Here is a 13,344-nt window from a genome sequence, read left to right on the forward strand (position 1 = left end):
CTGTTACCTTCAATTAATTGAAATTGAAGTTGTATTTTCATAGAATCACAGAATGGTTTGTACTGGAAGGGACCTTAAAGATCACCTAGTACCAACCCCCCTGCCTTGAACAGGGACACCTTCCACTAGACCAGGTTGCTCAAAGCCTCATCCAACGTGTCCTTGAACACTTCCAGACAGGGACCATCCACGGCTTCTCTGAGCAACCTGTTCCAGTGTCTGACCACCCTCACCTCTAAATCTACCCTTTTCCAGTTTATAGTCATTACCTCTTGTTCTGTCACTACCTGCCCTTGTAACAAGTCCCTCCCCAGCCTTCCTGTAGCCCCTTCAGGTACTGAGAGGCCACTATAAGGTCTCTCCGGAGCCTTCTCTTCTCCAGGCTGAACAGCCCCAACTCTCTCAGCCTGTCCTCGTAGCAGAGGTGCTCCAGCCCTCAGATCATCCCTGTGGCCTCCTCTAGACTCACTCCAGTAGGTCCATGTCCTTCTTATTTTGGGGGGCAGTATTCCATGTGGGGTCTCACGAGAGTGGAGTAGGGGGACAGAATCACCTCCCTCAACCTGATGGCCACACTCCTCTTGATGTAGCCCAGGTTACGGTTGGCTTTCTGGGCTGTGAGTGCACATTGCCGGCTCATTCAGCTTCTTGTCCTCTAGTACCCCAAAGTCCTTCTACTCAGGACAGCTCTCGATCTGTTCTCCACCCAGCCTGTATTTATGTTTAGGATTGCCCCGACCCAGGTGCACGACCTTGCACTTGACCTTGTTGATCTTCATGAGGTTTGCACAGTCCATCTGTCAAGTCTGTCAAAGTCCCTATATTTTTATTTAGCAGAGCAAACCCTGCAGCTGACTTGAGAGGAGTGCAGGATATTTGTAAGGCAGAAGTTGTCATGCTTAAATTTTTACATTGGCTTGCCACATTGAATCTGGGAGTGACAGTTCAGCACAGCAAGGGATGTGGTGACATGTAAATGCATCACTGTAGTGCCTCAGGGAAATAACCAATTGCCAGCATCAAAGAGCAAGGAAAGATACCTAGTGACAGGAGAATGTAAACTAATAATTCATTCCCTTTATAGAGAATCCAAACATGCTATTTTATTAAGCTGATTTGAGATACCTTCATCTTGAGAAGAATTTACTTGTCTATGCACGTGTAGTTCTACCACAGTGCTATTGCAAGTGTTGATACATCTGTGAATATCAGCCTGGTGGTTTGTGAAGGATCCTACTAGAGTTTGGAGAACCAGGAGTTGGATATATCTTTTATTATTTTTAAAAATTATTTTTCATTGGTTTTTGCACTGCAGTCAGACTACAGGAATAAAAAATGTTGGAACTATTTAGTAATATTTTTCATAACTTCCTATAGGAATAAGTTGAATTTATTAAAAATAAAAAAAGTTTTATCCAATTATTTAGTGAAAGCATGAGTCAGACATGCACATTAAAAAGAGAACTGAATTTGCTGTTCTTTTGATAAGGCAGGTGAACTTGGATTCCAGAAATATTTCATTCCTGTAAAAATAACTTTTTATGGTTACTTCTGTCTGCTCTCTGGGTCTTCAGATGAGTCTTCTTCACATCCTATCTGTAGTGTGGAATAGTAAGGAAGTCTATATGAATATTATTCATTTTAAGGTCCCATTTTATTGTTGCTGAATGTTGTAACAGGTTTGTTTCGAAAGAAATTATGTCACCTCAATCAAGGTCTTGAAATAAAGTCTATTTGAATGACACTTTTCCCATTGGTTTCAGTTGACTTTGTCTACAATTCTAAAAGCTTTCAATCTGTAAATATTTAATCCAGCATGTAGCTACAATAATAAACTTTCCTTTTCTTGAAATAGAAGTTTCTTTATGTTAGGATTTTGATAGTTGTGATGACCACAAGTGAAGCAAGTCTTTCAGGGAGGGAGTCCATATTTTTTTTATAAGACTAGTTGACACATGCAGAAAAAAAATGACATATTTTTGAGCAATCAAGGCCTTTTTGAGAGTCATCAGCCTTCAGCAAATTACAGGTTAGAAACGATTGTTCAGAGTTTAATTTATTACATTATCTGGGTAGTCAAATTGAATGAATAGGGTGGTTAGTACCTGCTGAGCAGAGGAGGATGTTTCAAGGCGGGAGGTGATAAAGCTGTTAGTCCCCATAGGAGAGCAAGAGCGATGGCTAATTATTGTCATAGGAGCTAGCAGGGAATAAGGAAAATGGAGGAGAATGTAATTTGCTGTGAAGCCAAGGCTTAAAGTTTTTTGTTTTGTTTTGTTTTGGGTTTTTTTTAAGGTTTTATTTCAGTTGCTGAGGCCCTGGGAACTGCTGGGTACTTGACTGCCCAATCTAACCCAAAGGGGCAAGCTCACCCTGTCACAGTCAAGAGCCTGGGTTGTGTGCAGTCCATACCAGCCATTTAGGCTAGCACCTGTGCTATGTTATGCAGATGATTGGAATTTAAAAGAGGAAAATGTAATAAAGAAAACTAATAAATAATAAAAAAAGATGTTAAGAATTGTTTTCTTTGTGCTTTCTCTTTTAAGGTAGATGTGGCTCTGTTTTCATAATAATAATAATAAATCTCCTTGCTGCTGTGTTTTGTTCCAGGTAATAAAACATAATAAGCTGTAGATCAGTTTACCCTGAACTGGAACAAAAATTGGACTTGAATTGTGCTAATTTGCCAGTTTGATCTAAGATATCTATCTTATTCACTTCTGGCAAGGTGAATTTGAAAGACTGGCTTCATTCCTGCTTGTTGTTCAAAGGATAGAAAATATTAAGTAATCTATATTTTGTTTGTGTTTCCTTCTGTGCTCTTTATTTCCTTTTCTTGTCTCTCTGAGGGAAAAGATGTATGATTTTTCCAAGTTAGCTCTATATTCGCTTCTATCTTTTGCCAGCAACTCAGCTACTCTATCATATAGTGAAGTGAAATAATAATGTGCAGTTACTATGGGCATAAAAGTGGTAAAATCCTTTGTTCCATTTCTGGCCAGTGACTTAGCTTAAGAGTCTGGGATAAAGAACATCCAGAAATATCTAGCCTAGGATCTCATCCCTGATTCTGTCACTACCCACAAAGTTTCAGGTTTTTGGAAGTTTTCTTTTTTTTTGTTAAATGCTACTTTTTCCACATAGGAACATTATCTTAACGTGAGCAACATAAGTCAATGGGATAAACAATTATCCTTTTATTGACATATATGATTCCTAGAGTGAGTGAAGATAGGGCAGTTCTCTATCACAGGGGTGATTATTACATGTATATATTAGTTTGAATGAAACTTGGATCAAGAAAGCTTTCAGATTTCCATTATGAAATTTTGCTCAAAGAGAAACCCATCTCAGTATAAGAACTTTTCTTAAAATATGGGCCCTGCTCTTGGGATGGACTAGTTACTCACTCAGTGGTCTAGTCCTAACTCAAGTAATGCCATGCATCCTGTTTGAAGACAATTTGCACCAGTATGCCAGTAGGCTGGACTTGGTATCTCCCTTTGATTTGCTTTTCATTCAGTGCTTAGCAGTGTCTTGATTAGAGAAGCACTTGAAATCTCTGTGGGTCTGCTGACATCTGTTCTGCTTGAGACTGTCAATTTAAAAACAGGATTTGAAGGGACATCCCCCATTCTTAAAATCCAGTTATTCAGAGTTCAATGACAGTCTTTCATCTTATCCTTTTAAAACTGCATCCGAGGTCACCTTTTCCCTGTTACTCTCTGCAAATTCATCTGCAACCTCAGTCTCTTCAAAGCTAGAAATAGTCCTCCAGTTTCCAAGCTGAGGATATTCTTGACAGTATACCACATTTGTATCTCAGCCAGGCCTGGGATTTTAGTCCCCTTACCTGTCATACAAAATCTTCCTTTCTAATCCTCTGCAGAAAACAAGATATCCTTTTTATTGGATAGTATCCATGGAGTGATTAATGAGGAAAGTAAGTTCCCATTTGATGCTCTAACCTGCAGGGAGAATGAGAGCTCAGAAATACTCATTTATTGTTCCTCCTGTTCAAGCTGTGATCTTGGCCTCTATCCTTTCATAGTCTAAATGTTGAGGATTTCAGTTCAGCTGTCAGTTTGAATAATTTCCCAAATACATACTCCTTTTGGTTGGTATTCTGTGAGAGCAAGGGGGATGTATAGGAAACTTGTCACTAATTGCCCTGACTGTGGTGTTGTAGCAGTCTTCTGTCTTCATTCAGCAGTACATAATACTACATGAAGAAAGGCCAGAAGATTTAAATGGTTCATTTAAGTTATACAGGTTTTCCTGAAGTCCCGCAGAAGTCACTGCAAAGATTACAGTCAGTTTTGGATGAGGCTTATGGCTCAGAGGATCTTCTGTGCAATCTACTTTTATCCTCATCACTTAGCAACTGTGTTCTTCCCTTCTCTTTTTAATAGGAAAGACTCTGATTCTTCTTTAAAATACCATAGCATGATGTTGCCTGTTCATTCAACATTTTGAACAAGAACCACCTTTGCAATCGTACTCTGCCTGCAGAAATCTGGGTTCTTGCGCTCTTGTCTTGAGACAAGTGTCATGGTGGCCAGTGAACAAATTGCAAATATCTCCATTGCATTCCTAGGTTCAGAAGGTTCCTCTTGTCAGAACAATAAGAACTCTTTTGGAAAGATTTCACTGCTTATTAGAGGAGTCATTAATCAGTCTGGAGGCTATTGACTTGGAATTATCAAACGGCACATGATAGCTGGAGTTTCCAGCAGCTGGGTAGAGCTGAGCATCTCCCTTATTTTCTCTAGGGATTAGACTCTTTTTGTCCCATTTCCTAGCCAATGAGCTTTTACTTTTTGGTTAAACTAGGTTCAATTATAAAATCAAGTGTCTGCCAAAAGTCTTGCATGTACCCTGGAGAGTTCCAGAACTGCTGCCAATTAAAGCAAAATGCTCCTGATCAGATGCAGGCTTAGGGGAAGCTGTTTATTTTTTTGACTTAAACCTGCTGGAAGAATTTTTTTGAGAATAACATTTGTAAATTTTTGTAATGGGGACCTATCACACTTCTGTGGACAAAAATTTTTTGAAGTTACTATTGTGTATTTCTTTTTTGAGTTTTCATGTCATTGTCTCAAGGGAGGTAAACTGTTGGACAATGTAAGGTTGTCAGCAGCTATTGTTGATGTGTATTAACTAAATCATCTAGTTTTGCTCTGGAATGCTGCTTTAAGAAGATTTTTCCCTGCTAGATGAGTCAGTTGAACTGATTTACATTCCGATGGCATCAATTGGTTTATTTAACATTTTTTTCCCAAATGTCCTGGCTAGTTTTTAGCTCTTACTAAAATTATTGCCCCTTACATCATGGAGATCTCAATTCTTGACTATGAGTAACAGAAATACCTTGTTAAAAGAACCATCTCCCTCCAAAGGCAAACAAGCCTCTTTGCTATCCCCCAAATGTAACTTTAATCTCTTGTACACAGACTATTGCAGCACCACCCTTATGCTTTCCTGTCTGCTTGTTCTTGTGGCAGGTGGAATCACATCTGCTCTGCTTTAATGGAGTCACTGGAGAGGCTACAGAGCCCAAAGCCTCACCTGGTTAAGCATGGAAGGAGAAGTGCCCAAGAAGTCCTGCCCATACATTGAAGCATTGGTCATGGGTTCAGTCAGTGCTCTTTGCCGCTCCTGTCCCAGTACAAGACTTGTGTGCAGATCCCAGATGGCATGAATTACTAGCTAGTGTGAATGACTAGAGTGTTGCTGTGTTTTTCAAGAGGTCGCAGCAATCCATGAGTTTAGGACTAGTTACATGTGCCGAGAACCTCATATCAAAAGCAGACAGAAAATTGACATTATATTTGTGCGCATGCATATGTATCAGTCAGTGCTTTGCATATCGACTACATGGGGTCTTTACTGACTTATTTTAAGGTCATCTGAAAGTTTGCTGTGCATTACAAACATGTTTTTGCATCTTAGTATTCACCTTCTCCAGCACCATTAAGTCAGTCTAGGCATAGCTTGTTCTACTCGTAGGTAAAATCTGAAAAGACCTTTGAGGCAAAAATCCTATCTGAATGTTGCAGTTCTTCCCCTCTACCGCCTTGGATTTTGTTACAGCCTCCCACTGCCCGTGAAGCAAATTAGATACTTGAATGCAGACTCAGATAATGTTTGAACTTTTCTCCAAGCTCTGGTGTTATGTATGTGTAAGATCTGTAAATGTCTTATTACTTTACGTGGAGTTACTTGGTTCACTGTAAATGTCTAAAATTCCAAAGAGAATTTATCATTGGCATTTTAAATGTCTAAGCCTTTAAAAAGCTCTGGAGAAAGTTAACCATACTTGTTTATATCACTGCAGTTGACTATCTTTGTTTTGTGTAATTTGTCATTAATTTGATTTAAAATGGAAGTGGAAATATAACAACAATAACAAACAAACAAACAAAAAAAACAAAACCAAAAAAAAAGCCTGTGGTATCTCTTATGCAGGCAAAACCCAGCAAGCAGTAGAAACTTTTAAAAGGTTGAGAGCAAATTTCTGTTCTACTTCCCACCTGACTAATGTTCAGGTGAGTTTGGATAAGCTCTGAATTATATCTCAAAACTCATTCTAATGTGATATACCCATGGACACCTTTTGCCATTGCTAAATCTGGTATGTAGCACTCTGCACCTAACAGCGCAGGGAAGAAGTAAATAGCCTGATATAGATATATATCTATCAAAGGTTGTTTCATCCAATGATAACTTAGTCTCTTTCTGGCACTTTATTTATTTTCCATTTTAAAATAAAAACTAGAAATATATTTGAAAGTGATAAGGAACAGTTCCATCAGCCGCCTGAGATTTCAGGGAGCAATTTCCCAAGTACTGTGCAACTTCCTGCACATCCATCAAGTGCTGTTCATTATAATTATCCTGTTAGAATGTGGTACCAGCTCTGTTGAGAAGCGCTGCCAAGGAGAAAACCTTTCACTCCAATGTTTTTATCAGATTCCAGCTGGTATTTTACAAAGCAGCCTAGTTCAAAGCAAACTGGCTGCAACAGTCTCCTGGAGTGGCTTTGAAAGACGTGACTCTTAAATGTGTTCTGGCTTTATGTATTGTTAAGGTTTTATTACATGGCTTGAATGACCTAGTTGGATAATCTTCAATGACTGAACAAAACAGTGGAGTCGATTCGTCTACAAACCACATTGATACATGCTGGTACAGATTCTGCTGACTGCTTTGAGTAAATGTGCTGTTCTTCTGTGCAAATAGCACCATTGATTTCAGGGCTGGGTGACTGAGGTAATCAACTAAGTTTGGCACTGAAATGGTGTTGGATTTCACCATGCTTGCTGTGTATGTAATGTTTTAATAATTCCTCAAAATGCCCCTTGGAAACTATGAGACCTATCACTGGCCAGGAAATCTCCCTGTTGTTTCATCCCACTATAAATTCTGTATTCAAGTGACTTTTTCTTTGAGTTTTCTTATTAATTTTTAAATAATTTCAGAATAATTATTTTTAATTATTTGTGTTATTATTATTAAATGGACTTTTATTACTTGGAGTAGCACAGGGCTATGTCACTCTGAATAAAAGAAAACATAGCCAGTACTGCTACTGGAAATTATATATTGAGTATTTGAAATAAACCCAGGAAATTTGTCTCATGTTTCACTACATTAATAGATTCAAGTAGATTAGGTAGCTTTTACTTTTAAGGTTATGTGGCATTGGTGTAAATGGGCAAAAAACTACTGTCATCAATGGCTGAATTTTGGTTTATATTTAGAATAAATCTAGTCTGATTGGATCCCAGTGCACTGGAGAATGCTTTGTTTTTTCACTTGCAGCTTGCAGTGCAGTTAGTGCAGGACATTTGTATCACATCCCACAGCACACAAAGGTTCAAGTGGACTTGGCTAGTGCTTCAGTGTCGGTTCTTGAAGTCAACATAGATACAAATGATTTTTATTTTATTGACATAAAGATAAACTTGAGCTTGAAATGGGAGGTGCTGGGAAACACAAAGGGGAGATATGGTCATGTGGAGATGGTTTGTGTGGGCAACCAAATGAGCCCTTCTGCATCCAGGCAGGGTCTTGGTATAGGACTTTTGGACATGTTTAGATCCTTCTAAGAATTGAGGTTTTGATTTTTGATTCTTGCCCCATCTCCATTTGGAGTTAAAGTTAAATTTTGAAGTCAGATCTGTTTTCCCAGAGTAGACAGATATATTTCCTAATGAGTTCCAAATATTTGTGTCTGAATAACAATACGTATTTCAGCATTGAGGGCTATTAGACATCCGGTAAGCTTATTTAACTATAGATGTTTTGGTCTGACAAAAAAAAAAAAAAAAAATTGTCATGTTGATTAAGTTTGATTTTTGTTATTTGCAGGGGAATGTGACCTTTTCCTGCTCAGAACCACAAATTGTTCCTATCACCTTTGTGAGCGCCAGTCGAAGCTACTTGCTACTACCCGGCACTCCTCAAATTGATGGTTTGTCTGTCAGCTTCCAGTTTCGAACATGGAATAAAGATGGCTTACTTCTGTTCACCAAATTGTCTGAAAACTCAGGACCCCTCTTGGTTTACCTTCATAGTGGGAAATTGACACTACTTATTCAGAAAGAGACAGAGAACCCAGTGGAAATCAGTGAAGGTACTTCTGTTTACTCTCATCTGTCCTCCTTTAAAATACAAAGGTCCAACCCCACTGGATGAAAGGATGGTGTAGTAAGAAAGCACCCAATCTTCCTTTCTCTTTTCAAATTTTCTCTTGCTTTCCATTGGTAGAATGACTCTGTGCAGCTTGAGGTAGGTCTAAGCATGGAAAGCTGGCATCCTGAGATCTCCAGGCTCAGTGTACCTGACAGCCTCTGTATGCTTAAACAGTCATGCTAAATCTTCAGTCAGGTCACAAGAAGGCTTTCTTGTTTCTTGTCCTTGGATTGTACTGATGTCAACTGGGAGCCAGCTCAGCTGCTGCCCTGTTCCCCAACACAAGTTAAGGCAGCCTCAGAGCTGATTTTCTTCTTCTGACTGTAGCTTTTACACTCTCCCTTTACACTACATTCAGAAGAGAAACTGACCATCCTCACACTGTGACCATCCTCTCCTCATACTCCCTCATTGGCCTCTTTAGCCAGTTTGCAAGTTGCTTTGTGCAGCTGGCAGATGCAAGAGGGTGAAATGGGGTTGCCTCTAACTTAAAATTCAGGGCTTGTAAACACTTACTAGAACAGTTATGCATTGGCTCCCAGAGACAACAAGGAAACAATTTCAGAGGCAAGACCAGAGTGGCCCAGCTGCCATCCCAGTGTGACCTATATAAGCCATGCTGGCATCTCAAACAGAGATGTTCTTAGCCCAGGGCCTTTGCACATCCCTTGCTGCAATACAACCGTGCTAGGTGGGAGACTGGGAAATTCATTTTCTGCGTAGGTTGAATACTGAGTTTCCAAAGATGGATGAGTAATAGAATGATGGAACTAAACAATAATCATAGTATTTTCTAAAAGAGCAGCTGTTTAAAAATATGTAATATTAAAGTATTCCCAGTGCAGACTAAAAGAGGGCAGATGTGTCTATTAAAAGAAGCAGAGATAAAATCTGCCAGAGTTGTCAAAGCAGAGCTGTTCCGTATGCGTGTTTCATTCCTCTTCATGATAGAAAATGAGGCAGCCCTGCATCTCTCCTTATTCATGTAGATTGCTACAGCCTTTGTTTGCTGCAACTGAATGCTGAAAACTGAGTTTCCAGCTTTTGTTGCAGTCCTAATTAAATTGTTGACAAAGCTGAGTCAATGTCAATATTTGACTGGGTGTATTTGGTTTTATGTAGTTCTGAAATCATGAACCTGAGCCCAGCCTTTGATGCTATCCAAAACATTGCTAAACTGCCTGCTTACACATGGAAAATATGCAGAAATTGAAAGTGCCATGTTCTGCAGATGTCAGGTACTCACAATAATCTCATGCTTGCTCAAGAATGGACCAATTTTTGCCCCAAATGGGACCTATTTTGTTCTGACATGTTTTCAAATTTCAACAATTTATTTCACTTCAAAATGGACTTGTTCTAGTTGAAAAATTATACATCTTTGCTGGGAAACCAGGCTCTTATTCTGTGGAAATTGTGCATACGTTGAGAGCTGTTACTGTGGAAATTGTCTCATTCTCAAATTCATAATGAAATGGGCTTTCATACACATAACACCCACAATTTTTTTTATTTTGTTTTGAACTGGTCTCACACCCCTTTGTGTCACTAAGTGCTTGTTTGTTTCTTCTGAAAGCTACATTAACAAAAAATATTCCATTAGAGGAGTAACTACTAATTGCTTGTGCCCGGTCTCGGTGACTCCAGCCTGATGGCCACGTATTTCGAACTGTAATTGGGTTACTTTTGATATGCACCACTGTGTGTGAGCTCAGAAGCTTGCCCACTGATTTTCAAGGCTGTTAGAACAGAGGATGTGAAGTTTCTTTGTAGCTGTATGGTGCTGTTTCAAGAGCGATGAGATGCAACACTGATTTTCAGAGTAAGGAAATGGGGTAAGGAAACAGAGAGGTTCTCACTTTGCACGAATATATAGAAGAGAAAGAAGCTACCCAGTAGCATAATCTCTCATGTACCTTCACAGGTTCCTGATCAGAGCAACAATCCCAGGTCTGAAAAGACCTATGTTGAAATCCAATATAGAAAGGCTTTGGTACATCCATCAACAAGAGTGTGTGTTAACTTAGTGCTGAAAGGTTTTAAGAAACACAAATCCTACTGGTACCTGCTGGAGTTTGTCAGGTTTCATATTGTCACCTGAGACAGGGTACGACCATCTCACCTGAATTTAATCCTTTGCAATCTCCGGCATGTGTTTAGTATCAGAATCTCAACAGAGATCTTGTCAAGCTTCTGTGAGCTATAAGCAATTTTAACAGAATGAAAATAAGACATAAACACCCATAAAGTTGGAATAATGTGTTACTGGAAAGGCAAAGGACCCTCCTAGCTTGCTGAGTACCTGCAGTACCCCAAACAGATTAGATTAAAATGTAAGATGACCTACTCAGATACTCTTAAAAGCTTTATCTTTCTTGGGCCCTTTCTTCTGTGCCAATTTGTTTCCAGAGGTAATGAAGTATTTTCAGCTGCCAGTTCTCCCTGTTTTGGGGTCAGCTGCACATTTGTGGTCACAAGTTGGAAGCAAAAGGAGGTTTGAAGATCACAGTTTTCTCCTGCACGTCTTTTTCACTCTTTGTACTTTTTTTTTTTTTTTTTTTTTTTACCAGGCACCAATCTCCATGATGGGCTTTGGCATTCTATTAACATCAATGCCAGAAGACATCGCATTACCCTGACACTGGATAACAATGCTGCCACTGCTAGCCATGCAACAACTGTCTCAAGGATCTACTCTGGGAACAGCTACTATTTTGGAGGTTGGTTGGTTGAGACAGATGCAGGACAGGTTTTCATGATGCAGATCCCTAGATGCTCACGGCTGAGGTCTTCCCAGGTGCAATCTGTTTGCAGCTAAGAGCAAATGTTGTAATAACTGATTTTAGACCTCCTGTGGAGTTCCAACACTGTGGGAAGATTGAATGGTCTTGGTCAACCCTGACAGAGGGAGAATAAGCAGAACTGCTAACACAGCTGTAAAAGTAGACTACTTTTGGTAGTGGTAGCCAATGGGTACCTATATCTAGATGGCCAAACATGCAAAAGCTACATAGCTGTATTAGCCACAAGTGTTTTTTCTAGTTAAAAGGCCTAAGAACTATTAGTATTTTAATATTCCTGTAGATATCACTGTCCTGATCAGGCTCAGTGACTTTAGACTTAAGAGCTTAATTGACATATGGTTCAGATCTACAAAGGCATTTAAGTACTGTACTCTCATGGAAATTAATGTAGGTTTAGCTCAATTTTGAAAATGGAAAGAGCAGTCTTGAAAAATACTACCTTCTGTTTTTTAGAGTGGAAGCATTAATTTAGATAAAGGGAGTGTCATCAGCTGTCTTTTTATCTAATATATTTCTGTATAGTGCTTACTGCAGTGAGGCTCTGATCTCAATGAACCTTCTGGATATAGCACTACGTTAGGATGCACAGGAGGCTTTGGATCTCAGAGCTGGCCAAATGCTGAGGAACCTTAGATACGAATGGTTTTCTTGCGTGCTGTCCACAGGATTTCATCCTTTTACTCTGTGGATTGCCTCAGTAACAGAATTTAACCCATGATGATTTTACAATTTGCACAGCTTTTTTATGAGAGCCAGATGCTATCAGCTATGGAGTTTAAAGAAGATGAAAAATACCGCATTTTGATTTTGTTTAAGACATGTAAAAAACACATACTCTGATGTGTCCAGTGGCTACTCTATTTTTTTTTTTTTAATTAAATTTTCTTTTTCTCACTGAAGGATCTATAACACAGAAGGTAACATAGCACAAAGAATGAAAACACTTGGAATAATGAGCCCCTGAGTTCTTGCATCAGGAAATCCCAGCAGAAATAAATGAACATTCCAATATTCTTCTCTGCCTCTGCTCTTTTTCCCACAGGGTGCCCTGACAATTTCACCGATTCCCAATGTTTAAATCCCATTACTGCTTTTCAAGGCTGTATGAGGCTCATCTTTATTGATAACCAGCCCAAGGACCTCATTTTAGTTCAGCAAGGCTCCCTGGGGAATTTTAGTGATTTACACATTGATCTGTGTGGCATCAAAGACAGGTAATTATTGTTTCCTCTTTCTTGTATTTGTTCTTTTTTTTTCATCCTAGTGGTTTATAAATACAGGTTGCATTAAGTAAGAATTCTAATCTGCCAACATTATGGATATTAGACATAATAGAGCTACTAATAGAAAATATTACAGCAAAGATAGGAGGACTGGAGGGGAAATGGTTTCAATTACATGAGGCTCTCTTCACATTGCCTTGTAGGAAATAGAGTATGCAAATTCAATCAAACTACAGATTGGTGAAAGGATTAAATTTTATGCATAAACAAGATTTGATTGCTTTGAAGTTTGACGGGAATGAAAGAGAAGGAAAAATTATTTGATTCATCAGAACATGTCATCCCCTTAATGTACTAGCTGTTTTTGCTTAAGTAGATAATTTACAATTTTTCTTGTTAGCCATTACAGCACAGCGCATTTATAATGAAGATATGGTACACCTCATGTGACATACTGCCCATTCAGTAGGACGATATAATGTTGAAATGTCTGTATCTACCAGAGACACATTTCAGTTTAAGTACTGATCTGAATTCCTCCTAAGCTGAAACCTGACAGGAAGCTCAGATTTTCTCATAAACAGTAGAGAGAAAATAAGCAACCAATTTTTTTTTTTAAG

At 38.9% G+C, this 13,344-nt stretch overlaps 1 protein-coding gene across 1 annotated transcript in view; it reads left to right on the plus strand.

The window, feature by feature from the left end:
- LOC104529553 (contactin-associated protein-like 5) overlaps positions 1–12,719 on the plus strand; it is a gene marked incomplete at its 5' end in the record, with an annotated part of 31,090 nt that extends 18,371 nt beyond the window's left edge. Inside the window, 3 exons of the mRNA XM_010173892.2 lie at positions 8,374–8,638; positions 11,268–11,417; positions 12,544–12,719. Coding sequence (XP_010172194.2) covers positions 8,374–8,638; positions 11,268–11,417; positions 12,544–12,719 — 591 coding nt within the window. The remainder of the gene's footprint in view (positions 1–8,373; positions 8,639–11,267; positions 11,418–12,543) is intronic.
- Between the last annotated feature and the right edge of the window lie 625 nt (positions 12,720–13,344).

Source organism: Antrostomus carolinensis, unplaced genomic scaffold, assembly GCF_000700745.2.
Source record: "Antrostomus carolinensis isolate BGI_N321 unplaced genomic scaffold, ASM70074v2 scaffold5128, whole genome shotgun sequence".
NCBI lineage: Eukaryota > Metazoa > Chordata > Aves > Caprimulgiformes > Caprimulgidae > Antrostomus > Antrostomus carolinensis.